We start from the raw sequence: 26,814 nt of genomic DNA on the forward strand, positions 1-26,814 counted from the left end.
TCAGGGTTAGCTGGCTACCATGTCCGTGCATTTTACAATCAGATTCTATCATAATTTCTGCATCCATTAAAAGATGTGAACAAACAAAGCGAGTGTAATCATTTTGCATCCAATGCATTAAAAACATTATGAAGGAATATTTATAGTGACAGGGGCAGTGCATGTAGGTACCTGGTTTGGTTCCACATATTCCAATATGCCTAATTCTATCATGTATTTAATTAGCATTTCTAGCTTTATTTGTTGTTAAAAAGCACAATTTATTCATACAGTGTGTTAAAAAGCACATTTTATTCATACACAGTATATAAAAATGTACCCATTACCATGTCACAACATTTGTAAGCATTGTCCCCAAAAAACGAAAAGAGCCCTTAAGCTACTACGTCTTTTCATGACTGAACAGCATTGACTATATAAATGCTTGATTACGCTCTCATTCGGCAGGTATTCACAGTTGCACGAAAGTGTCATATTTTATGTGTGCAAACATTGGTTTATAAGAGTCACTGCAAAGAGGGGAAAAAACGGTTTGCTTCCATTTTTAGACAGCTATGACACACTTTGTTCTCCTAGTGCTGGTACTTCACTCAGTTCAAAGGTGTTCTGCCACTGTTCAGAGTGGCCATAACTGGCTGGCTCTCGCCAGTGTTGACTCAAAGCAGCCCACTCAAGCCCTCCGGCGATGACAAATTTTGAGACGCCTGCAAAATCTAAAATTCATAATATGCAACACAGTGCAAAGGAATGGCTTTAAAAGCAAAGTTTAATCTATTTCAACCAGTAACAAGGACTATTCAGATGGAGAGATTCAAGCAGGGTTAGCACTGGCGTGTTTGAAAAATCCTCCACATTCTTTCGCCAGCAACTAAGAGGTCCCTTTATTTATTCTAATAGAATGCACAGTTGTGAATGCTTCAAGAGCAAACAAGAGCATATAAGCACAACCTCCGAACAAGGGTTTTGCCGGCACCAGCATTAACTGTTCTTTCCAGAGGTTGCAATCAGTCGTAGAAATCATCAGTGTCATCACCAGACTTCCAAGACTGAGGACGCAAGGCAATTTCAATGTCCGAATTGCTGTCATCTGATTCTCCCCAAAAAGCTGCAGAGAAAAGGATACATTCATTCAACACTATTGAGACACTGAAAAGTAGTCTTACGGATAAAAAGCAAATGTATTTGCATAGGAAAATCATTTACAATGTCTCGTCAAATGGTAAGATGATCATACATGCATACATATACATACATATGTATACATATCATGTATATATGTCATTAAAGTGTGCACACTCCTGTATAAGACTCGTACCTTTTGATTGGATGGCTGAAAGGGCCTCAGCTTTGGTTTTCTCTTTGCTAGAAAACAAAGTCACAGTTTGATTACTCATCATGCATTCCTATCCTACATAGACTGAAGCTCCACTGTGTTCATTTGACATTAACATCTTAATCAAGCACAAATAAAGACATCTTTGTAAAAACAGTGTATATCCATATCTGCATAATGGGTGCTACAGGGATTATTTTCCATTAAGCTTAGATTCAGATGGCCAAATCACAGAAACTTCCTTGACTCCTTCGCTAATCGTGCTTAAGGACCCTGTCAGAGCCATCTTTCATTCAGAAGTGCTCCTGGCACAGGGTGGCCGGGTTCCCATAGCATCACTGCTATCTTTATGTGAATGGCTGACCTCTGGGAAACCTTCGATCTGCACTGATGCATACAGTAGGCAGGAGCCTGGGCTAGTTGTATCTTTAAAGCAAGCCCTCTTCAATGTACATCATCACAGTTCCATTCAAGCAGACACAATGTCAGACCATCATCATCACCATCATCTTTTAAGTTATCATATAACCATATGGGCTCTGGTTTAGGCCTGAAGAAATTGTTTTGTTTGTTGGAATACAGCATGGGTTCTGCATTGGCAGTAAATACACCCTGGGGCGCAAAGGCTCTGTTTGAGTGAGTATGTGTGTGGGAAGGTGAGGACACTGAGTGGCATCCCCCCACCGGGTTTTAATGGCTTAGCCTTGGAGCTGCCCAATGCGGCTATACAGTAGGCATATGAAACTAATTACACTGACCATGATCCTATTCAAAGTCACTCTATTCCTATAACACATTCGTGATAAGAGAATTAAAGCCATTTATTTATTTAATGAATAAAAACCTTTTCTAACTGACCAAGAATACCTCTCCACTAATGTGACCCTGCACGATAAATACCAGGCACACATCAGATCGATAACTTTTGTAAAACTTCCTCCAATAGACAATCCTACACAGGAAGCAGCAGAATTGAGTTACTGCCTGAAGGGAGGGAGGTCAACATTCAGATATCCACCTGAATAGTACACTGGTACAAGTAATCATTTGGAATGTGTAGAAGAAAGGGATAGGTACTCATAGGAGGAGAGAAATTAAGCACAGCCAGTGACAATGAAAGTGGGTGATGGAAAAAATATATGATTTTATTTGAACTGAATCCAAAACCTGAGAGAAAATATATAAAGTAGAGTACAATATCTCCTTGAAGGAGCAGACAGACAATAGACAAATAACTTAAAACAACCAAAAGAAAAACGGTGAGTCGCACACCCGACTGAAGAAAACACCGCAAATAAATCCAGAAGATCGCAGAAACTGCCGAACAACAGCACATTACATGCATACAAGAACACCTTACACTCCCAACACTGGGATTTAAATACACAGGTGCTCAGCCAATTAACCAATCACAAGGCTCTCCTAATCAGGCTGGCACTAGCCAGCCAGAGTACCCAATTAACCCCACTAATGGGGAAACAAGGGGAACTCAGCCCACTGCGCGACATGCGCAACTCAAAGCAAAGTAGGCCTATGAACATAGAAAAGTTACATTTAGACAAAGACATAACAGAAACCATGTGCACCTGATTACTGTCAAAAGTAAGGGTGTCACGATTTCGTTTTAATTGATGGAAAATATATCTCAATCTCGAACTCCGAAATCAAATGTAGAATCGATGATTCAGCCATAACCCCCACCCCCCCCAACCCCCATGTCAGCATGCATGCAGAGACAAAAAACACACACACACACCTGTTGAACTGCAAAGCGTTAGCTCCGAGCTGCAGCACCGAATTCGAAGCCTCTCCTGCTACTCTAAAATCTCCGGTATGGAACTAGGCCTAGGCTATTTCATTATTCATTCACATCAGTTAACACCAACTTACTCAAGAAGTGAAAAGAAGTTCTAGTTACAGTCCAAATTAGGCCTACTTTAAGGCATAACATGCACATTGATAAGTACAATACTCCATGAACACTGACATTGTGTTTCTTTGTAGTGTGCTGAAACAATCAAATGATCGTTCTGTGTTGTTTCATTTTATGTTCACGTCTATGTTTAATGTCTGCTCTGTTCGCGGTAGGAACAGTTTCAAAATAAATAGATAGATAGATAGATAGATACTTTATTGATCCCCAAATATGTGGTTTTAAAATAAATAGATAGATAGATAGATAGATAGATAGATACTTTATTGATCCCCAAATATGTGGTTTCAAAATAAAAGCCCCCCAAAACAGAAGTGGAAATTCTTTCACACAAACTTACGTCACAGACCGGCAGGCAGGCAAAACAGGCATTTTACAGTACTTTGGATAGACAATAGCAATACATCATAGGAGTGATTAACGTCAAAAAATCTAGACTGGAGTAACTCAACATTTGACACCTCAAATATGTTTAGTGTTCTAAAGACGTCAAATAGTCCGCTATACCAAATTAAACACAACAAAATACTTTTATAACACCTGAACCAGCTCCTTACTATGTGATCTCAATGGCGATGCAGCGTTTGTTTGCACCTCCAACAGGTGTACCTGGTAACCACCTGAAAACGCCCACAAATGCCCGTATGTTTGTCAGAAAGAATAAGGCAAAACAAGTAATCAACGTAAGAAATACATTAATACTTTACTATAGCTCAGCTAAGCTATGCATGAGTGTAGCCTAGTTGTTGTTGTGCGTCGCTGGTGTATTAGTGTAGCTCTGTACTTCGCGCTAGTTGGGGATAAGTAGCCTAGCATACAAAACAAACTCCGTGGGGTTTCCGTTTCAGTAGATAAATCTGATTTACATTTACATACATTACACTGATTGTTTTGTTAATAACACACATTTTGGTCATTTATACCGACTATCCGCACACTAGCCCCCCTTTTTTGTCTGTTTATTTAAGTTACACCAAGAGTAAACAGGAAAAAAGGAGCGCTAGTGTGCAGATATTCCTTGTTATTTTTTACAGTATTACTTTTTTACCTATTTTTTGCAAACAAACAAACAAACAAAACAATAAAAAAAACATCAGAGATTTACAATTAAGTAAAGATGGTAAGGAGATACATACAACAACACATATGATACAACTAGTGCAGTGAAAATAGGAAGACTTTATATAATAGCAGCAGTAGAATGTAAAATAATGTGAAGAAATAGGCTTCAATATAAAAATGAACTAACTAAAAGCTCACATATACAGGTATGTTTTCAGGTCTTTTTAAAATATATTTACTGAACTCGCCTGTGTGATGTACAGAGGCAGGGTGTTCCATAGCTTCGGTGGATAATGGATAAAAGCAGCTTCTCCACTTTGCTTGTGGAGCACTTTGGGCACAATTAAAATATTAGCATTGGAAGATGTAAGGTTCCTTTGTAGTTGATAAGATATTAAAAGCTCAGAGATATATGAAGGTGTTATGCCATTCAGAGCTTTGTAAGTAATTAACAAAACCTTAAAATCAATTCTATAGAAAACAGGGAGCCCGGTGGTGCTCTCTCTTCCTGGTCTTAGTTAAAAGTTTAGCAGCAGAGTTCCTTTCCAATTTCTTTATATTTTTTGGGAGACCAGTAAAAAATGCATTGCAGTAGTCTTACCTACTAGTGATAAAGGCATGGATTAGTTTCTCTGCATCTTGTTGAGTTAAAAAAGGCCGCACTTTGGCAATGTTTCTCAGGTAGAAATAAGCTGTCTGGGTAACTTTACTGATATGGGGTTTGAAGCTTAACTCTGTATCTAAGATGACACCAAGGCTTGTTACTTCTGATTTAACCTGGTGTGCCAGGTTCCCAAGATTACTAAGAATGGTGTCTCACTTTGATTTTGGTCCAACCAAAAGTAACTCTGTTTTGTCATTTTTTAGCTTTTTGCTCATCCACTGATTAATAGAGGCTAAGCATGTGATAAGGGAGCAAAAGCCATCTGGGTTAGTTGGCTCCACAGAAATATATAATTGGATATCGTCTGCATACAGTAGCTGTGGAAGTTTACATTATGCTGACTTATGATGTTTCCTAACGGAAGAATATATAGGGGGAAAAGCAGCAGACTAACACAGCTCCCTTGGGCCACACCAAAAGGCAAGTCATGTTTTACAGACACGATCTCCTAATCTCTGCCAGTAATGTAGGTTTGAAACCAACCCAGTTCGCAAGGTGGTGAATTAAAATGCTATGATCAATGGTGTCGAATGCTGCACTCAAATCTAGAAGAATAAGGTTTGAGACTTTGTTTAAGTCAGTAGCAAGTCTGAGATCATTAAGTATTTTTACTAGGGCCGTTTCTGTGCTGTGATTTGATCTAAACTTTGTTTTTGTTGAGGAAGGTATTAAGCTGAATACAAACAACTTATTCAAAGGTAGGTTTGATATAGTTGATAGGTAGGTTTGATATAGGCCTGTAATTACTCAAGATAGTATGGCCTGAAGCGATTTTAAAAGCAGTTGGAAATATACCTGTTTCTAATGAGGTATTTATAATCTTGAGAATAAAGGGAGCTAAATAAAGGGAAACTATCATATACGTTCTTGAGGAATCTAGTAGGGACTGGATCCAGAGCACATGTTGAGGAGCCGGTCTGAGTTACAATTTCAGATTGTGTAATAGTGCTAAAAAATCTGATGCCTATGATACCAATGACCCTCCTTATAGAAGTTACTTTGTTTTTGAAGTCGTCTGCAAATTCATCGCATCTTAGAAAAGATGCCTGACTGAGTGTGTCAAAGGGTGTTTGATGTAGGAGCCTATCAATGGTGGAGAACATCTTAGACTTTTCACTGTTTTCAGCAATTATCTTAGAGAAGTGGATCCTTCTCTCACTACGAACATCTTTATTATAGTTTGCTATTTTTTCTTTTAGAATGGCACGGTGAACCTGACTTAGCTTGTGTACAGTATGTACAGTATGTATGTATGTATGTATGTATACATGTAACAACTATGTATGTATGTATGTATATAACAACTAATTAGTTGTTTGTCCCATACAGATATCCCCTATGTATCTCTTAAGACTTCACCTTAAGGTAACACTGCACAAATCTTCTCCATACTGACCACATGTACCACTTCCCAGACCAATTTGCAGCAACTGACGTACTTAATGAAGATGATTGAAGAGTTATTACGTGTTAATTGTGTAGTGTGGCTTGGAGAGGAGGATGCTCTCACACTCTGGATAATGAAGTGGGAGTGGAGGCAAAATGGCCTCAAAATAAATAAATAAATAAATAAATGTGTTAATGTAAAGGCATAAATAATCAGCCATATGAAAATGGATAACCAGATGGACAGAGAAATGGGTTCACTAAGTCTGTCATTCATTTGGATGGAAAAATACTGTGTATTAAAAGGCTCTGTGTTAGTGTTTACGTTCAATTCATATATATATTTATATAACATGTCATTACTTTCTACATCTGTGTTGGTCTATATAGAAAAAAAATTGCATTGTGTGCATCTTGTGACCAGGAAACTGTGCACACCGATCCTGCAGGACTGTGCATAGTGGTTCAGCTATCTTGTTGCAACACAAACAAGTACCATGCTCACTCACCCCATTCACAGGATGTTCAGGTCAGCGTCTAAGAGGTGCTTGTGCAGCTCTACTGTGCCCATATCACATCACTTCTCTTCCTGCCATAGACTTCTTTTTTATCAAATGCTTTTAAATGTGTGTCAAGTGACGATGTTATCAACAAGGGGCTTCTTTATACTCTGGCTCTGAATGTGTCCTTGGGTGGACCTACTGTTCAATCTAGATTTAATAAAAGATTTTTAGTGCAGCTACTTTCTATTTAGTTTATTTGTATTTAAACGTTAAATGGGCAATTTCACAAGGCACCGAGATGGATGGAAATCTCGATGAGTTCAGCTGATTAAGATAAGAGATTCCTGATCTACGGATCACCATAAAATATGAAAGAAAATGAATCACATATATTCCCAGTCTAGATTTTACACGAGTGCTTTACACTAATGTGATTTTTATACAACAGTATGTATCGAAATGTACTATCTGTATGTGCGAGCATATAGCGAGCTCTGGACATTTTCCATGCAGGCAAAAGCACCGCATACAGAGAACATTGTACTATGACAGTTGTTTAGATGTCCATAATGGCTGACAATGGTTTTGGCTGTCATTTATACAACAAGTATGCTATTTCACATTCGATAAACGTGGCCACCACAAATCTTTCCCTCATCTCCAACTCTAATCTTCAAAGGGCCACAGCGCATGAGAGAGGTTATGAGTGTATAAGAATGCAAATTTAAAGAGTGAACGCTGCCAAGGCCTGATATAAACAGCCAGCAGGAAAATAATAAAAAAAAGTGCACATCAAAATGACTGAGCGAGGGGGGGGGGGGGGACACAGCAGAAAACTAATACATTTACAAGCCCATGGAGGCCTGGGCTCATCCCATTCCCCCCCTAACAGCTGACATTTACAACAACATTTGGAGTTCTTCTGCCTCCATCATAATGACAATAATAAATACTGTGTTTCTGTGGGGCAAATTGGGCTATTCTTTCCTTTATATAACTTCCATGCCATGGGAACAATCTATCAGCTGTTCCACTTCAGAATGGGATGAGGCTGATTTCAAGACTCTGCCATTACCATAGAGAGCTGTGGATGACATTGACCCCTCCAATCTAATATTTCATTTCCATAAACATTCATGCCAGTTCATCTTCGCTGAGGTTCACTTAATTGAGGCAATGATCTGAATATGTAAGACTAGGGCCGGCGTCTGTTTAGCTACGTCTCATACAGAGGTGAATGTAATGTGTAAAATGATGCAAATTATGGCTTTGACAGAAACACATAGTTTTTCAACCCCCCCCCCCCCCCCCCCCGTCACTCTGTCCTGTTCTCCGTTGCAGACTGTTTAGTACATTTGGTGATGTTGTGATCAGACAGAAATGAGGCCCACTCCCACTAATCTTGCACAGCAAACAAAACCAATGCTCAAATGTAGATTTTATGAGGTGAATTTTACAGTGGTGTAGAGACAGAAAAATAAAAATTGATAACAACAAGCGCCATGATAATTATGTCACTGTTGATATATTCCATTGTGATGCCATTATTGCAGGCCAAGTTAGAGCTCCCTTTAAAGCAATACCCACCACCGACAACAGAGGATTGGTTATTATGGATGATGAAAGGGCAGGAAGTCATCTTTGCTGTATAATGTCTTTGGGGAAAATATGGAGCGAACTAAATGACAATAACAATCATACTCAACGCTGAGTTAACATGCTTTGGTATAGTGAGCCAGAAATGAACGAACATCTTTCCATCAGTAATTCTTGGGAAAGGAGGCAAGTGTATAAGAGACTTCTTGTGTTCACTGACATGATTATGTGATGTTTACATGTATTTTTCCTAAATGAATACTAAATATAGCCAATATGAGTGTTTCTAAACAAAGATATGCTCACATACACAAAAACAAACAAGCAAGCACACACACACGCACGCACGCGCACACACACACACACACACACACACACACACACACACACACACACACACACAGACACACACTCCAAAGCTGGCCAGATGATTTGCTGTGCTTGCTCTGGCCCCTGTGAGAGCTGGGAGAGCATTGTGAGGTGGCCTTTGCGCCTCCCACTACCCTGAGTGTGAGTGCCCTCTACTGGTGTATGGAGGACACTGACACACCAGCCCCCTTTCTCATCTCCTCATTCTACTGGCAGCTCAGACAGCATTCTACTCCAGCTGCTGGACTTGAACAGAACAACACAAATACCACAAAACGTTCTAGCTAGTCACAGGTCACATTCAATTAATGAAAACTGAGTCAGAGGATTTAGGAATAACATGTAGGCCACTTACAGCAACTTATAACGAAAAACTGGTGTTATTGTGCTATTCATTTATCTGAATGCTCTTCATTAATTTAGAAAATGCCTGCTTTTGACCCTGAACAATGAGAGAACAATGTGTGTTCTTAAAATGAAGGTTGAGATGCTGTTTGGGTTGGACATTGTTGGGATTGCTAGAGACAGAAGAGGGAGGAGGAAGAAATAGAGTGACCTCCACTGGCAAGAAGCGCTCAGTGCTCCCATTACCCAACACACACACACTCTCACACACACACACACAATATTTGGTTATGACATGTGTTAATAAGACTAAGAGGGAACAGATCTATCCAAACAGACATAAGGGACACAAATGATCTGCGTTGTCCATATGTAGTTACTAGTGCGTAGCAGTATGTAACCACTGGAATTAATAACAAGACTATGGATGGGACTGGGACACAAACGCCCCTCAACCTTAAACAAATGCACACATTCACCACTGTTGAATGCATGAACACACTTCTTCTCCCCTCCTCTTTTCTCCCTCCCTCAACTGCTATAACAAGGCCCAAAGAAGAATCGGAAGCCCCACTGAAAGTGTCTACAGTAAATAGGGGGGCTCAATACATCTGGGATTGGAGGAAGCTGAGGCAGAGGCATGCACCCTGAGACAAAGCCCAGAACAAGTGGCCTTTACATGGAGTGCAGCTGCTCACTGAGACTCTCTCCTTCGTGCACTGCGCCTTTCATTCCCACTCAGCCACAAAGTGATTTTGCCCGGTGCGCCACAATGGCCACGCAAGATTTATATAATGGGGCTCATCCTTAATAAACTGTTGCAGATCTGTCTACTACCCCCGTGATTTATAAACACCATAAAATGCTGTGCTCTATGAAAAGTGGCTCGCTGAAAAAAAACACTGTGCAGTGGAGAGGAGGATATGAAGACAGAGAGAGAGAGAGAGAGAGAGAGAGAGAGAGAGAGAGAGAGAGAGAGAGAGAGAGAGAGAGAGCACAGAATGTGTAAGGCCCCAATTCTCTCCCATGCCATAATAGTGAAATGAGCACATATAAATGTGTTAAGAGTATCTCTTTGCATCTTGTATAGACTGCATGTATTTAATCTGGAAAGCTTATTAAGAGCGAGTCATTGCTATGCAAAGCAGCACCCATTGCTTCCCTCTCCTCCTTTCAGCCGGGAGCTCTGTTTGGCCAATAGGCCTGGCCCCTCGCCTCTCATTGGGCATTCATAACATGCAACATTGGCACAATGTATCTCTCAAAGGCCTCTGAATAGAGGGCCTTAATACTCATGTAAACAACTGCAAACCAATTACTTAATGAAACGGCCCCGCACATAATGAGCAGCCATACAAAGAGCCATAAATGCATTTTTTGCACCAAAGCCCCCCGCTTTAAACTCCAATCCCTCAGCTGTAGTCCCGGGCTTAACTGGCACATCATAATTACGTCTAAGACAACAGAGAGGCACACATCCCCCCCCCCCCCAAACAACATTTCGACTCGGGCTACCATGTCTTCTTTTGATGTCTCTCATCAGCTCAGTAACAAAATAATGCCAATAAGAGGGAGAGACAGATAGAGAAAGAGTGAGATGGAGGGAGGGACTGTGTATGCATGAGAGAGAGAGAGAAAGAGGGAGAGAGAGAGAGGGATGTAGAGAGAGAGAGAGATGGAGAGCCTGAAGGAGGATGCAAATGGGTAAGGAGTGCAGAGGTGAAAACGAGGGGGAACCAAGAGACAAAAACGTTAAAGGAGGAAAAAGAAAAATCGAGTGAATGGGTAAGGGAAAGACAGTGAGAGAGAGAATGTGTGTGTGTGAGTGTGTGTGTGTGTGTGAGAGAGAGAGAAAGAGAGAGAGAGAGAGAGAGAGAGAGAGAGAGAGAGAGTGAGAGAGAGAGAGAGACGAAGGAGGGGGGGCATAGAGCAGTGTTGTGCTTCTGCTGAAGTGCAGGGCTTCCAGACCACTTGTGGAAGCAATAAAGCGCAAGAAGTGACTGTGGTAAGAGGAATGCTTAAACATTAGCATCTGAAAGAGAAAAAAAGAAGCCTCCACTGCCATGTCTGCCAGTCCACAATCCACAAGTACATCGCTCACACAGAAAAGCCATCTCCTGCGACAAACACAGAACCTCACGATTTGCAGTTTCTCATTAAATCATTACTTTTCTGCAGTTAATGGTGGCTCACACTGTTTGTTTTATTTTGCTTTGTTTTGATATGTATACGTATTACAGCTGCTCCAGATTACTGCTTCCTGTGAACCATAAACACATCAATCTGAAAATGAGCTGGAAGCGTGATATGAAAACATCTCCAGCTAAAAATAAAACATTATGTTTATTAAAATGGGTGGGGGGGCTGTGGTGTGGGCATGGATGCGTGAGCATACACACACACACAGAGTTGATAAAAGTGTGGTCATTATACTCTTTTCTTGTTCTAATAGTGTCTTCTGGCCAAGAGACAAAAGAGCGGGACTAGGAGAGAGAGAGAGAGAGTTGGGAGAGAGAGAGAGAGGGAGGGAGGAGAGAGAGAGAGAGGGAGGAGGGACAGGGAGAGAGAGAGAGAGAGTTGGGAGAGAGAGAGAGAGGGAGGAGGGAGAGAGAGAGAGAGGGAGGAGGGACAGGGAGAGAGTGCGATTCAACCCTGGTGTCGGTACGGAGACTGATAATCACATGAAATCAAAGGAAATTATTCTTCATAACGTTTACCCGCTCATTACCAGCCACAATGTATTCCCACTGAAGAGCTGAGGAGCGGACAGAGGGCTGCATTGCTAAGTAGCTAACCTGATTGCATGAAGTTGCTTAAGTGAGCCACCCACATTAATGCTACATTTTCCACTTTTTTATACAAAGCTGTGACAAACACTTAAAAGTACCATTGAAAAAGGGAAAAAAAAGACTAGTTACATGGACAGACTAATAAAATACATTATTCATTTTTCTATGAATTAATTAATTTATGTGTGTGTGTGTGTGTTGTTTGTGTGTGTGTTGTGGAGGGCTTATTTGGTTTTATTTACTAATATTACCTACCTATATCAATTTTAATCATCAATTTTAATTTGCGCATACATCCACAAAACATCACAGAGTTCACTCCGAGTGTGTTCACCCTATCATCCTATCCTTCCCTTTTCGATTTTCCTGTTCTTTAACTAGATTGAACGGCAACCGCATGTAGCATCAAATGGTGCTTGGCTCTTTATTTCATACAAACACTGTTTTTCTATAGGGGGATCATTGTGTTTGATGTGTTGGCTGCCCTCCTTTGCTGTGCAGAAAGGACAATGTTCCATAGAGATGTAGTGTGTAGTAGACATATTGCAGTGACAAGGATGGCAATTCTATGGTTTATATGATTCTATGGTGTGTGTGTTAGACGTACTACACTATTTTGAGGCAGGGTGAAAAATACACTGTTGTGTTTACACAGGATGCAAATACCTTATAATAATAATAATAATAATAATAATAATAAGCTTTATTTGTATAGCACCTTTCATACACAGAATGCAGCTCAAAGTGCTTTACATTTGAAGCATGTAACAAAATAATAGTCAGTCAGTCATTATCAATCACATTGGGGCATGTGGGTGGGGTGGGGTGGGGTGGGGTCTCTCTCTCTCTCTCTCTCTCTCTCTCTCCCTCTCTCTGCTACAGTATACCAGTAGATATGAGAGATACTCTATCACAGGCCCAATTCTTTATTTTAGTAAACCAGAATGTCTTCTATATACAACAGGATTAAATATTGAATCCCTCAATCAATTAGGCAGAATAAAATAAATAATTGCCTCAAGAACAAGTATGCTCTAGAAATAGTAACCCCCTTCAAGTAGCCAGCCCATGGAATGGACAGCCAGAGCATTCATAAACCTGAGGTGAGAGTCAAGTGCATCCGTTTGACCTCTGGACACACACAAGCAGATACTTCAGACGTGGATGGCCTCGTGTTTATGGTGGATATTCTTCAAACAGCTCACTCACCAGCCCTAATGGCACTTAAACTTTGTTGCTCGTTAGTAGCACAGTGTTTTGCTGACAAAGTTGAGGGCTCCATCAGATGCAACACTAACCCACTGGCCTCTCTGGACTTCCAGTTGCACCCTGTGTTGGACTGCCTTTCCTATTAAAATGAAAGGTCTGCACATCATCTCATCCCACTTGCACGGCTTATCAGTAAACAATGACCTTACCGAAAAGACGAGTCTTGAGTAGTGGTATTCTTCCCCCAGTCCAATCTATTTTTTGCTTTGGCTAACGATCCTTTTCAGAGTAAACACAAAATACAAAAATTAAGGTTAACATTCAGTATAGTGATTACATTCAGCACATATTTTTAAACACATGTAATTTCTTAAGCAAGCAGGTAGAAATTAACAATCATAGTCAAAAGGTGAGCAACATGGGGTTACATGCATCAACAGTGTGCCGCTTTGCGATTGTTGGACTTTTATTTTGACAAGTTGTTCTCGGTCTGTCTTCCACATTCATGAAAGGTTTGGTATGAATGTTGAGTAATGTCTAATGAAACAGTCATGAATGCCTTATGTGCAGTTTATGACAGGTGCTATGAATGTGTTATGAACTCACCCGTCAAGTAAAGTGTTACCAAATATATTTCCCAGGAATACATGTGCCTAATCTTGATGCGGTGTATGAATAACATTTGTAATTTAGTGACTAGTGACAAAAAGAGGAACAAAGGGTGGAAGGGTGATTCTTGCGCATGTATTGTTAATAATGTAGGCTTATTACTGCTACAACTGAAATGTCTAAGAGCCACCATGACAACTTTATAGAAAAGGATCACCCAGTTGACTTCAAGGTATCCATGTACAAATCGTGGGGTTCTGCGTAACCATAGTCCCACGGCAAGCTGTAAGCAAAGACATATGCTTGGCCCTCAGATTATGTTTGCTAAAGGGATGCTCTTATTTTTTTTTGCCTGACCTGGTGGCTCCAGACTGGAGCCTTCCTCGTCATCCTCGTCCTCCCCTTCCTCCAGCTCTTCTTTGTCTGCCTTGCTGCTCCAATGCCTGACCTGCGAGGCAGACTGTTTAAGCAGCTGATAGGCCTTTGTCTCTGTTTAAAAAAAAAAAAAAAAAAGACAGAAAACAAACAAGAAGTGCTACACTGAAATATTGACTCAACACAAGTGCCCCACCTCCCCTCCCTTTTCACTGGTGTCTATCCAGGGCCTCAGTGTTTGGTGAACCAACATGTTACGGTGACTGACTCCTGGAGACTCTCAGAGGAGTGGGGGACAGAGCCAGCTGAATGCTAAGCTGCTGGTTTTAGCTGATGTGCACACAGACAGGGGCTCTTGCCACTGATGTTATCCCATGTTTGTGTCAGCAGCGGCAGGACAGGCGCATGCCTCAAATCCCCAGAGTCTGGTGGTAGAGGCTGACTCAACAGGTCACAAATACGCAGTCCTATCACACCAATTACACCGCAGCGCAAAATACATGAAACTGCAATTAGACACTCTCCACTAAGTCGAGCTACTTCCAAATCTCAATTACATTATGCATGTACAGTGATCATTAGTGAAGGACTAACATAATAGTTAAGCATGGAGGTCACATGTATATTCACCATATCGCTCATTATCTGGCTTCATTGTGTGCTAGGCTGACAATGGATATGTCTGGCAGAGTAGTTGTCAGCGCTCTTTTAAATATTACATAAAAATAGAAGGCAGGTGGAATTCCCCATTCCTCTTTTCTCCCATTATTATTGCTTTTGATTAGTAACAATTTGAAGCCGGACTTGTCGTTTTATTTGTCTTGCACCTTGGGGGTAGGCCTTGCGACATGAAAAGCTCAGTATGAAATCAGATAGCCACAAGGAATAATGGACGATTTTACATTTCTAAGCATGGAGCCGGGGACTCGGTACCCTGGGCCTCTTTCAGGGATGCCTCAACATCCAGTCTTTTCAAGTCTGCTTCGGCTCGCCATTGTTTAGAAGATAATGAGAACCAATGCCAGATCTCTTGCGGCCACCCCCCGCCTTGGGCTCGGACAATTATGCCAGGGGCGAGATTCTCCCCGTTCGGCAACTCAGAGGAAAGAAGGAGAAGAAGGAGGAGGAGGAGGAGGAGGATGAGGAGAGGGGGAAGAAATAAAAAGACAGCGATAGAGATGCGCCGGTTGTCTTGGCGATAATTAGAGGAACTGCTCGGCTCTTTAGGTGGGACTTTGACCTTGAGTCACCTTGATCATCTCTTCTCTGTTACTCTCCACCCCCCACACCACACACACACACACACACACACCACCGAATCACACCATTCTTTAAAAGGACCCCCCATTATCCGGTGCAGGAGGGAGAGCACATGGCTGGACGTTAAGAACTCCCAAAAGGGCGGGTGCCCGCTCTGCCTTTTTACCTCTAATAGGGATACTTTCCAACGAGCCCTGGTCAGCACTCTCCTCTTCACCACTTTGTACTCCTGGAAGAAAGGGGGCAGAAAAAGCAGAGCTCAGTAGTGTTGTGGAAGAAAGAAGACCGAGAGAGATGGAGAAAGAGAGAGTGAAAGAGAGAGAGGGAGAAACGGTAAGAACGTTCAGATCATTGTTTAGCACAGACTGATGAAGACAGCTTAGATCAATGAAAAGAAACACCAATTCTTGTCAACAAATATGGGAAAAGTATTAAGGACATGAATGTAACTCTACAGGCTTAAGGGGTTATTCATTTGTTTTCTCCCCGAAGAAACTGTTTGTTAATATTATGTTTCTACATAGCAATGTCCATTACCCACAACCATTATAACCTATGTTTACTCTACCAGTGCACCTAATGCAAAACAAACATTGGCTCTGGCTGAATATGCCAACTTGTGCACCTGGACAGGTAGGGAGTACAGGGCTCTTTGCTTTCACCACTGCACTGAACTGACCTTTCATCTCACCACACTGACTTCCTGTCTCACCACACTGACTTCCTGTCTCACCAAATGTTATGGCAATAGATGAGTGGACGTATTTTCTGCTTCTGTTATCCTCTCTACGTGATAAACAACAGTGTTAATTTGCAGAAGACTGGAAGTTACTCTTGTCAGCATTTCACATGAAGCGTTAATCTAATTTCATGTGAGAACATATGGGAAAGTATATATGTTATCTGTTTAAGGGCCCTAATTTGTTTGGTGGGCAAAGTGCAAAGTCTCTTGTGCATGAAATACAGCTACTGTGTGGCATACGGCATCATTGAGCTGACTCATCAAGGTGGTGGCTAGAAGGGATACAGCTAAGGGTTAGGGTTAGGGTTAGGTTACTTCCTGTCCTGATACTGTTTATTTCTATGGAGATTTTCACTATCTGTTACGTGACTTCCGTTCTTAGCTGTATCCCATCTAGCCACAACCACTCATCAATGTTTGCATTTTAATGTCTTGCCCAAGGTGTTAAACTAGCAAATAGATTTTGTCCAGTTCTTAAATTAGCTTCAGTTAGACTTTGCATTTAACCCATCGTTCAAATTATGGCCCTATGTTTAAAGGTGCCATGTGTAATATCAGCCAAAAAATCAATTCATACTCCACATTCCATAAAAGATGGGGGCAGTATACCTCCAGAAAGTGAGTTGGTCTACCCTAGAGTAACAACCGAGAAACGTGTATTGCAGTTTGGCTGGCGGTTTTGTTGCCCGCATACCGCCTCCCATGGCCGAAACTGGTATTATGACACCTGTCGGGCTGTGGCTAGTAATTTAGCATGCTAATTCAGGTTGATATCTCTGAAGCACTATACCTTGCCATTTTTTTTAATGACATCATCGCCCTTATTTCTTCTTATTCTTTTGATGCGTGTAGCTCATTTTTTGGATATTTTTACCTCAATTCTTACACATGGCACCTTTAAATGATCAACATGCAAATTCTGCCTGTGTATTGGTTCTGTTAAACAAACTACTGTATAGTTCTAACTTCCATATATGGCTTTCACATGTGGACAACAATGACCATAATATCAGGCACTAACATAATGATCACTGACTGGGTTTGCAATCATAAGTAGCAGTGATGTCCCTTACCGTGCATGGCTAAACTGAGAGATGGCCTCTGAATGGCCGGCCTCTCAGGCTGGATGTCATCGCTGTCGCCCACAATGGAAGGCAAGCCAGCCGAGGAGGAGTCCTCGTTGTCTGATGGGGTCGAAGATAAGTCCAGAGGGGCGTCGTTGAAGAGTGCTCTCAGCAGCACCTCCGCCTGAAAGAGCACGCCATTTACAACTGGCCTCACACCGTCTGGAGCCAGGCCAGGGTGGATGGGAGCCCCCTGTCTACCCAGCATCCAGCACATAGGCTATGTCTAACAGGAAAAGCAATGAAGTTGTACTTTCGTAGTTCTTTTATATTGAATGGATTCCACATTATGAAAGAGAATGTGAAACACGAAACACTCCAAGCGTGTAGAGGGAGACTTTAGATGTAGAGGAGTGGGTTAGCCCAGAGAGGAATGTCTCTTTTTCCTGTTCACGTCCACTTGTTACTTCTTTTGCAGATGGACGACACACAATTAGACAGAGATGTTAGAAATAATGAGTGGCTAAGATTGAGGATAGTGATACCTTCCCTCTCTCTCTCTCTCTCGCTCTCTTTTTTTTATTGAAGCATATCAATGGGCCCAGTCGCCACAATCTGAGATACAGACCCTCTCCTCATCAAAGGCCTGCACTCGTCTTAAGGCTGCCGCTCACAACTATTTAATGAGCACTAATGCAGCGAACACACGACCAAGATCGGCGCGATTTCACCACGGAAAAACACTTCAAATGCACATTGGGGGAAAAAGGGTGTTTTGTTATCTACCAGTTGTAAAGCAGACCTGTTTCAGTTATTTAAAGAAAACTCATTTAAAATTCAGATTTTTAAAAAAAAAGCAATCATTGTCCTTGGGCTTTCGTTGCTTTGTTTTGTGGGTGGATATATTTGTCGCTTAAATAGGCCCCTCTACTGTGAGCTCTTGGATCACACATTTCAGAAAGGTTTGAAAGAGGAACACAATACACCTTTAAAATGTATTATCTATTCAGTGGCCCTTAAGAATATACGTGTTTTTTTAATACTATACATGCACTTACATATTCAAATGAGATCAGTGCTGTGTAGGCCCTCAATCTGTGGTACAACTTTGTGTGTAATGTTGCCGTGTGTGTGTGTGTGTGTGTGTGTGTGTGTGTGTGTGTGTGTGTGTAAAAGAAAATTAGCGGTTTATAAAAATAGTCTTTTCACCCTCCATCTTTTCTGTCCTTGGCCATCAGCGTTTCTGCACCACTCTTCCTCTCTGTTAGCCTAGAAATCTAGACGCACCCTAGCGGTAGCCAGGGCTAGTCTAACAACTCTCCGTTGGCATGTGAGCTCGAAAAAATTTAACTTCTATCAGGCCAATCAAATCGTGTATAGAGTCGGGCTTAACATAATGATTGATGGCAGAGTTGCAACGGTTTGGCTTGAATTCCCTGCTACTTGAAAACAAATAAGATGGATGTTGCTGTTGGCCAACAGTGTGACACGAGTTAAGCTTTTTTTAAGTTGGCAAAAGTTTGAACTAGCCAACTAGCTCCGCTGGTGGAAAAACACATGTGACTCATAGCGCTGTCCTATTGCGTGCAGAGGGAATTTGAAATTCAACCGATTATCCCGCCCCTCGGACTGAGCACTGCGAACGGTGAGTGTCCAGACCCTACATTTTAATGTGGGTCTGGCTCGTCAGGCTACCTCTCTGTTGCTTCATCTTCTCAAGAGCTCTACAGCCTCTTTTTTTCCTCCTCTCTTCTCTTCCCTTTTCTCTCTCTCTCTCCACCTCACTCTCTCATTTTAGCTATGGTCTTCTCTCCATCTCAATTCAATTCAAGAATGCTTTATTGGCAATGAACGTTAATTGTACAATTAACATATAAGAGGCCATAAAAGTAGACATAGAAGACATAGAATGACAATTCTAATAATAAAAACAAACATACAACATTGTTGGTGGTTGTTGCCTCACTGGCTGTCCCTCAGGTTATGGCAGGCTGCTACAAATTTTGCAGCAGAATGGCCACATTCTCGTTCTCTCCAAGGATGTAAGGCAATTTAGCCTCATTTATCCAAGTTTGAAACTCAGGGAGGGTTGAATTTAATTTACTGAATGATAATGTCTCCACAGCCTCCAAGCTGCAGTGTAAGCAGTCTCTCCTCTCTGGGCAGCCAGGCCTGCCTGTGTCTGCCTTTTTCAATGGAAAGACTATGCTCACTCTCTCATTTTAGCTATGGTTCTCGACAATTCTCCATCAGGACAGGGTCACATTAAAAACCCATTGAGGGAGCTCAGGGTATTTGCTGGGCTGACACACTCGCGTATCACAGCCAGTTCAGATTTCAGAGGAAATGAAAGGGTGTTTTAGGCCAATTATTTAAAACTTGGACCAGAAAAAGTACATTTGGAAAATGTACCCACATACTCCTGTACACATTGTTAGGATAATTTAGTCATAGATAGTTTAGGATATATATATGGGTGAGCATATCATATCTGAACAAATCAAATACAGCAATTAACAAGTTAGTAGGCCATTACTTGGAATTACCTATTTAAAAAAAATGCATTGAGCTTTGGTCAAAGGCATCCTGTCTGCAATGGCTTGTTGTCACAATCACAAACACACACACAATCACAATCACAAACACACACACACACAACACCAACAGACTGACTTTAGGATGCCTTTCAATAAAAGCCCACGCCTGGCTTCATGCAACTTAAGACTAGCATCTATTTTGGAAATTCTACAAAGTTCTACCTTGTCTGTGTACGGGGCGTTGGGCTGGATCAGGGCAGGGGTGAAGACCTGGAGGACCTCCTCGCAGGTCAGCACATCCAGCTTCCTCAGCAGCAGGGCGTGGCGGAGCCAGCGGTCCCACAGGGGAACACTGTCAGCCGGCAGGCATGACCTGTCAGAGAGGGGAGGCCCATGGGAAAACGTCAACATGACACAGTGGCGTTAGGGAGGTAGCATCAGAGGAGTGTCCTGAGCTGTCTAAATGACAGACCCCTCAAATCAGCTATCCATGCTTTGCAAGCCCTCAAAAAATAATATTTAGAAATGGCATATTCAAATCCATGAGTCATTTCTGATGTGCATATTAACTTCACAAGTGTGGTGAGGTTTTGCATAAAATGCATAAAAAGGCATTATAAATGTGGCCGGATCCTATTATAAAACTGGAATGTAGGCCTATACATTTTTTTTTTTAAAGTAACACTTGACCTGCAGTGACCTGATTTAACATGAGCACACATTGTTATAACAGTACACATGACACACAAGAGCACAAATAATTAATTTGTCAGAGTGGACAAAGGTTGAGGCATCAAAAATTACAGAGTACATGGGATCCAGAAATAAGGGACAAATGGCATCCAGGGAATTTTTAATGTGTGGGAGTCCTGACAGTCAGCAGCTGTAAGGTGTTCCAGAAAGGTCACCCCTCTGACTAATGAGATAAAACTCCAGCAAGTTACAGCAGCCATTCCAGTTAAAGTCATAAAAGCAAATGGAATCCCGGGAGGTCACACACTTTGCAACCCCAACTCTGAAAAATACACCACAAAAAATTCAGCGGATCGTAACTCACTATATTAACTGGTCACTACGGTAGCTAACAACACTGACATACACACCAGCAATCACTTTCCAGATCTCTCCCAACAAGGTATGTATGTTAGCCAAGCCATTAACCTTTTTCACTTTATTACAACATACTACAAAATGTAACCAGGCATCAATCCCATTACCTTAAAGCTGACAGTCTTAAATCTCATCCCAGAAAAAAATAAAAATATATATAATAATAATAAAAAAAAAATGTGCCAGTACTCACACAGGTATTGCCAGGTGTAGCTGTCGGAACAGTACCTTATTCGTGTCTGCTTAGTGCAGTCCCAGTTCGCCCTGACCAGCTCCCAGGGTAATAGGCATCCTTTTGACGTGCTCCATGACAACCTCTGCAGCTGTTGCACGGCGACCGCGCCACATGCTTGCAGTGCCTCTCCATTCAGGGCAGCCTTTCCCTGACAAAGGCTGCGGAATATATAGAGTGGCGTGAGTGAGCCATCGCTATCGCTATGGAGCCAGGGGGCTGGAGACGGCCGGTCAGGACTCTGAGCAAAGCTGCAGCCCCTTCTGACACGCACGGACATGTACGCAAGCACACACACGCACACTATTGCAATGCATGCACACAAACACCCCCACATCTAAATCAGACACAGGGGAAGATTCTTGATACCTCAGGCCATGGCCGGGCCACTGATTCGTTTGTGGGGTTTTTTGTATGGGAAAGGAAATACAGTAATGGGTAAATATGATAAGATCGAAGATATTGTGGGAACTAGTGTGATAAGCAAAATTAGTGAGATGTCATGGATGTTTTCTGGTTTTTTTTTTCAAAGGGCAACCTACCATTTGTCCCTATGCTACATATACATAGTCATATAACTTAACATATTCACAAATAAACAGAACAATACAATTTTACATGCACCCCAAAATATGGGTGTAATACCATGGTGCTACAGAATTAAGAATGTTATTGATTGTTAGTAAACCTTTACGCTTTTTAAACACACATAATTATTCAACCACTCTTTGCTGCTCAGCAACGTTGCTATGACAATGCACTGCAATAAGAAAACCCTTGGAAAACAAGATTTACAGAGAGCACATTGTTGGTGCCAACCAATGACACTTATTTAAAGCAAGAGCCCTTCAAGACTGACTAACGCATCTCACAGCGCAGCCGTGAAAACCACATGGAAATGAGACCAAATAGCAGGCAAACGAAGCAGAAAAAATCTCACCTGATCACGTCGCCGAGTTGCTGCTGGCTGACCGCCAGGTCATGGTACGCCTCCTTGTCGCTGCTTTGCAGACATCTTTCGATATGGTCAAGCAAATAGGACAGACCATCTAATGACAGCCTGAGGGAAGAGTGGAAGAAAACACAATTTTATACCATCATCACAGTATTTGATCTATTACTATGTGCCGGATGTGTGACGAATACCATATACCTATGGACCAGATGTTTACAAATGCATGTTAAGGGATGTAAAATGTAATTATTGGTGCATCATAAAGCTAAAAGTTACCCCGCAGCCAAAACTTTACTCTCAAGCCCAACAGAAAAGCATATCTATCTAGATGCAGAATTTTATGTTTGGCAGCAACTAAATCATCAAATAATGGTAAATCCACAACAGAAGAGCCACAGTGATTTCACCCCCCTTTTATTTAAAGAGAAAGATAGGGGATGAGATAACAGACTCTAATCTGGTCATGTGCAATGGCAAAAATGAGAAATATGCCTAATGCCTGTGGATTTAGCGAATCCATTTCTCTCTCTCTCCTTTTCTCCCCTTCCTCTCGAGTATTAAGCTCTGGGTGGCCCTGCTTGAAAGGCCGTTGCAAAACCCTGAGCCCAAATCCTGAGCCCTGGCCACATAATGGGTCCAAAAAGAATTTATGACAATCTATAATGGGCTCCGAGGTTAGAGGTCACCAAACAATCGCTCCCTCTCTTTGGCAGGTTGTTTCCTGGTAACATCCTGATTAAGCTGCCGGTGCGAATTATATCCATAACATTCTGTAGTGCACAATCCATCTGTGCTAAGTCCTCTTCAATGCGGCTGAAGTAGCATGGCCAAAGCTCTGCCTTTTTCCCTCACCTCCCCCTTCAGAGCGGGCCTTGAAACAGTCATCATCTTTCTCCAGGCTTTATTTGTCTGCAGTGCACTCCTCAAAAAGGGGAGCCAAAGAAGTGAATTTCGTCTGAGCACCAGGCCATGGTTAGGCACAGGTTCACAGCTGCCACTGCCAAATCAGTCTCTTATAACCATAGGCAGAGTCAATCAACACTTGTGTGGGGGGAAAGAGATGTGACAAAGAGGCCATTTCAGGGTGGATTCATCAGTCAGGTCACTCTCTTAACAAGTTGACATCTCAAGTATATTGAGCCTCCTGTAGCTACTTACTTTTATATACTTATACTTTTTATTGCTAGTCTTTGTGGTGCAGAATTTTGCTTACTATGCTTCATGGTTTAAAAATATAAGTATTTCCCTTTACTTAGTTATCAGATATTTATAACGACTGGTGGTAGGAACTGTGGTCATAAACCACAAGAGCAAGTTGCTGACGCAAAGGATGCAGGGTATTTGAATGTGGTATTATCCAATAAAAAAATCCAGGTGACCTTCAACTTTCTGTCCCACATTGAAACCTACAAATTCCAGTTTCAAAGACCAATGCAACTTCTGCAGGCTCATATAAAGTGAAACTCTACATTCTTCAGAACTGTTGAGTCAATTCTTATATAACATAGAACCCTAGAGACATGAATTAGTCAGAAAAAACTAAGATCCAGAATCCCCCAAACCTATTTCTTCTTACAAAAACTAAATAATTTCAAAATTATTATTTTTTTTTAAATAATCAAATGTAATCAGACATCAAACACTAAGCCCTCATACTGATGGTTATACAGTAAGTGACACAGGCAGGCCTCCAGTAACGGCTACTGTAAGAGCTTAGAGTGGGCATCAGCAGGGCCTTGTGGGCCAGTCAGCCCAACCACCAGCTACTGCTCGGGAGAGGTGGAGTATAGAACAAAACGAAAGAGCAGAATTTACAGACGTCCCTGAGAGGTTGTCGTAGGGGTGGTGGTAGTGTAGTGGCTAAGGACCTGGGCTAGCATGCAGTAGCCTGAAAAGTTGTGGGTTCAATTCCGGGCTTCCACCATTGTGCCTTTGAGCAAGGCACTTAACCCCGAGTTGCTCTGGGGACAATAGCCACGTTTACATGGACATTTTTTTTTTTTTTTATCATTCCGATTAATCCATTCCGATTGAAAAATTTGTGCCATCTGTTTACATGGGGTACATTCTATTCCGATCAGGTGCTCTCAAGCACTTTAGAATCTTTGATCGGAATAGCCATTGTTGCCAACTTTTTCTTGAGAAGATACAGCAGGCAATCCGATTGACCATATACATGGCTATTCAATCGCAATAGGAACGGACTATACCACTTCTTTCATTCCGATTAAAAATCGGACCAGGCATTTTTATTCCGATTGAGGTGTTTATATGAGAATTTTTATTCCAATTGAGCCGTTATTCAGTTTCTAATTGTATTAAAAGTGTCCATGTAAATGTGGCTAATGAAACTTGCAATATAAATTACGTACAATTGTAAATTAATACATGTAATGTAATGTAGAGGTTACTGTCTGCTCTGGTAATGCAGAGTCAAAGTGAAGGGGAAGCAACAGCAGACAGAGATGAATGGCAAGGCTTGTTTACTTCCTTTCCTCACTATAAAGAAAGAGATGGGGAACTCACAAGGCTTGGAATGACTTCACTTGCCTGATACTGTACACGGAGTGCTAAAAGCCGTTGTGCTCCCATCGTGGGATACACAGCACAAAATGACTCTCACAAACTGTGATCTTGGGGGCCCGTGAGAGTAAAGAAGACATGGCAAAAACACACAGCGTAATGACAGGGTATGGTGGGACAAGAAACGGATCAGTGCAGAGAGGTCAAATTTGCTGGTCTGGCCTTCACAGGGGCCCTGAGTATGCCGCGTCCCCTAATGTCTTTAAATGGGATGGCACCTCGGCGACCACTTGCATGAAAGTGCTGTCCACACGCCCGTTCTTCAGAACACTCTAGGGAGTCTGCAAATTGTCACCTCCGCTTGGACTTCCCAAAGTCTCTCGAGCGGAAAATTGCTCGGTTACAGCATTATCTGGGATTAAGGCAATAATGTCGGATAGGGAGGCCTGAGCCCTTCCAGCAAGGTGTGTTGCACCCGCCACTGAGCCGCAGAAAAGAGGGAGAGAGAGAGAGAGAGAGAGAGAGAGAGAGAGAGAGAGAGAGAGAGAGAGAGAGAGAGAGAGAGCACCTCTGGACCGTGACCTACCTCATCACATCACCCCTCTCTCTCTCTGAGCCACACACACACACACACACACACACACACACACTTACTTACTTTCACAGACAGGCACACACTCCCCAAATCCTTCCAGCTGCAGGCTAGAGGTTGTGCTCGGCCTTGCATGTGTTTCTGTCATAGTCCCTGGTGTACTTCCGGCTGTGGTGGAAGTGTTGGCTGGTTGGGCTTGGACGATTTTGCATAAATTTAAGTCTGAATTACTGCTGCTGCATTTAAAAAGGAGCTACAATTTAAATAGCTGAAATCATACAAAAGGTCATTTTGACTCCAGGGGGCCTTGTGAAATCAAGCAGATCTTCTTGGACCTACACTCCAAAAGCATGATTCCAGTACTGAAAACTTAACAGCTTTTTTCAGTGTTATAAATTAATTTGAGGAACACCAGAGCCAGATGGTTGTGTAAAAATGTCACCAACTATGGGCCAACCCTAAACATGTTTCTTTTCATTATACCAGGGAATTTTTACTTTCCAGATTCTACAGAGAATGTCATCCACAGAGAGAGTCAAAAGGCAAAAAGAGCAGTATGACAAAGGAGGTATGACTATGACGTAGCATACCTGTCTGTGGCAGAACTGTGAGATGAGCAGTCTGAGCCATCTTGTACAGTTGTCTGTGGTACTTTAGGTGGTGTTTTGTCCTTGGGTAGGTCCTTAGTCTTTTCTGAGTGCCTCAGACTGGAAACCCTCGTCTTGACGGACCTCTGAAGATCACAATCACTGATGGAGATTGAGACGTCGCTGTGAATCTTCACAGAAGACTCTGCCGATATATCAACACTGGAACTGGATAGGCTGGGACTAGGTGGAGCTGGGCTGGATTCCACCTCACGTCCTGCATGAACAAAATGTTGCATGGACAAGAGTTACAAACCCAAGCACATACATCTCATTGAAATATATAATGTAGGCCAAAAAAATACATCACAGAACTTGAATATGTTGCAATCAGGCCCAATACAAGTAAGAATTAGCAAACCTTGAGCTATTTCCAAATTCTCCCCAAGCTCATGCAAAGAACTCAGTGGACCATCTCCACAGTCACGTTGAAGGGAGATTGGGTCCACAGGAGCATCATGGGAACTATTCTGGTGCGAACTGGACGGTGGCACGGAGCTCCTCTCAAGTCTCTGTGGGGCCGGTCCAGGCAAGATCGACTTGGGTCCTCTCAAGGTCACTTGAGGTGAGGACTCGGCAGGTGCTTCTGCGGCCCTCACAGGGGAGCCGCAATCAGATGGCACTCCGGGCGTCCTCCTTTCATGTCGCTCGCTCGGAGCGGCACCATCAGGAAGCTGGAGGAAGTCTAGAATGTCATCTGATAAGTCTGTGCCAGCACTGGCCTTTGAAACGCAGGCATCCTTCAAAAGGCCACTCGGAAGCAAAGGTTGCCGGTGGTGATTAGGCGGCGAGTGTGACAGCCACGGTGAGAGTACACTCGTGTCACGATCAACGCAGGGATCTCCGATGGTCTGCCGATCCATGAAGATGACGGAGGGCTGGTGCTGTGACAGAGTTTTTGCAGATGATGGTGGCAAATCCTTGCTCTGAAATAACAACGATACACACCTGAATACTCCTAAAACACTCCTCCTTAACA

At 42.2% G+C, this 26,814-nt stretch overlaps 1 protein-coding gene across 2 annotated transcripts in view; it reads right to left on the bottom strand.

The window, feature by feature from the left end:
• Nucleotides 1-271: 271 nt before the first annotated feature.
• Nucleotides 272-26,814, bottom strand: part of kiz (kizuna centrosomal protein) — a 33,219-nt gene continuing 6,676 nt past the window's right edge. Inside the window, exons 5-15 of one of the 2 annotated variants that reach the window (XM_076299351.1) lie at nucleotides 26,197-26,761; nucleotides 25,779-26,052; nucleotides 22,059-22,178; nucleotides 21,115-21,279; nucleotides 19,999-20,149; nucleotides 17,249-17,423; nucleotides 15,600-15,662; nucleotides 14,156-14,287; nucleotides 13,399-13,468; nucleotides 1,316-1,362; nucleotides 272-1,105 (exon numbers count right to left, since the gene is read on the bottom strand). In XM_076299351.1, coding sequence (XP_076155466.1) covers nucleotides 1,005-1,105; nucleotides 1,316-1,362; nucleotides 13,399-13,468; nucleotides 14,156-14,287; nucleotides 15,600-15,662; nucleotides 17,249-17,423; nucleotides 19,999-20,149; nucleotides 21,115-21,279; nucleotides 22,059-22,178; nucleotides 25,779-26,052; nucleotides 26,197-26,761 — 1,863 coding nt within the window. In that variant the 3' untranslated portion in view covers nucleotides 272-1,004. Of the gene's footprint in view, nucleotides 1,106-1,315; nucleotides 1,363-13,398; nucleotides 13,469-14,155; nucleotides 14,288-15,578; nucleotides 15,663-16,112; nucleotides 16,220-17,248; nucleotides 17,424-19,998; nucleotides 20,150-21,114; nucleotides 21,280-22,058; nucleotides 22,179-25,778; nucleotides 26,053-26,196; nucleotides 26,762-26,814 lie in introns of those variants that run through there. The other variant, XR_012990303.1, reaches the window with a different exon arrangement.

The sequence above is a fragment of the Alosa pseudoharengus genome, unplaced genomic scaffold, assembly GCF_046254945.1.
Source record: "Alosa pseudoharengus isolate Yale_2024_CS ecotype anadromous, Long Island Sound unplaced genomic scaffold, YU_APseudo_1.1 YU_APseudo_1.1_scf_22, whole genome shotgun sequence".
Lineage (NCBI taxonomy): Eukaryota > Metazoa > Chordata > Actinopteri > Clupeiformes > Clupeidae > Alosa > Alosa pseudoharengus.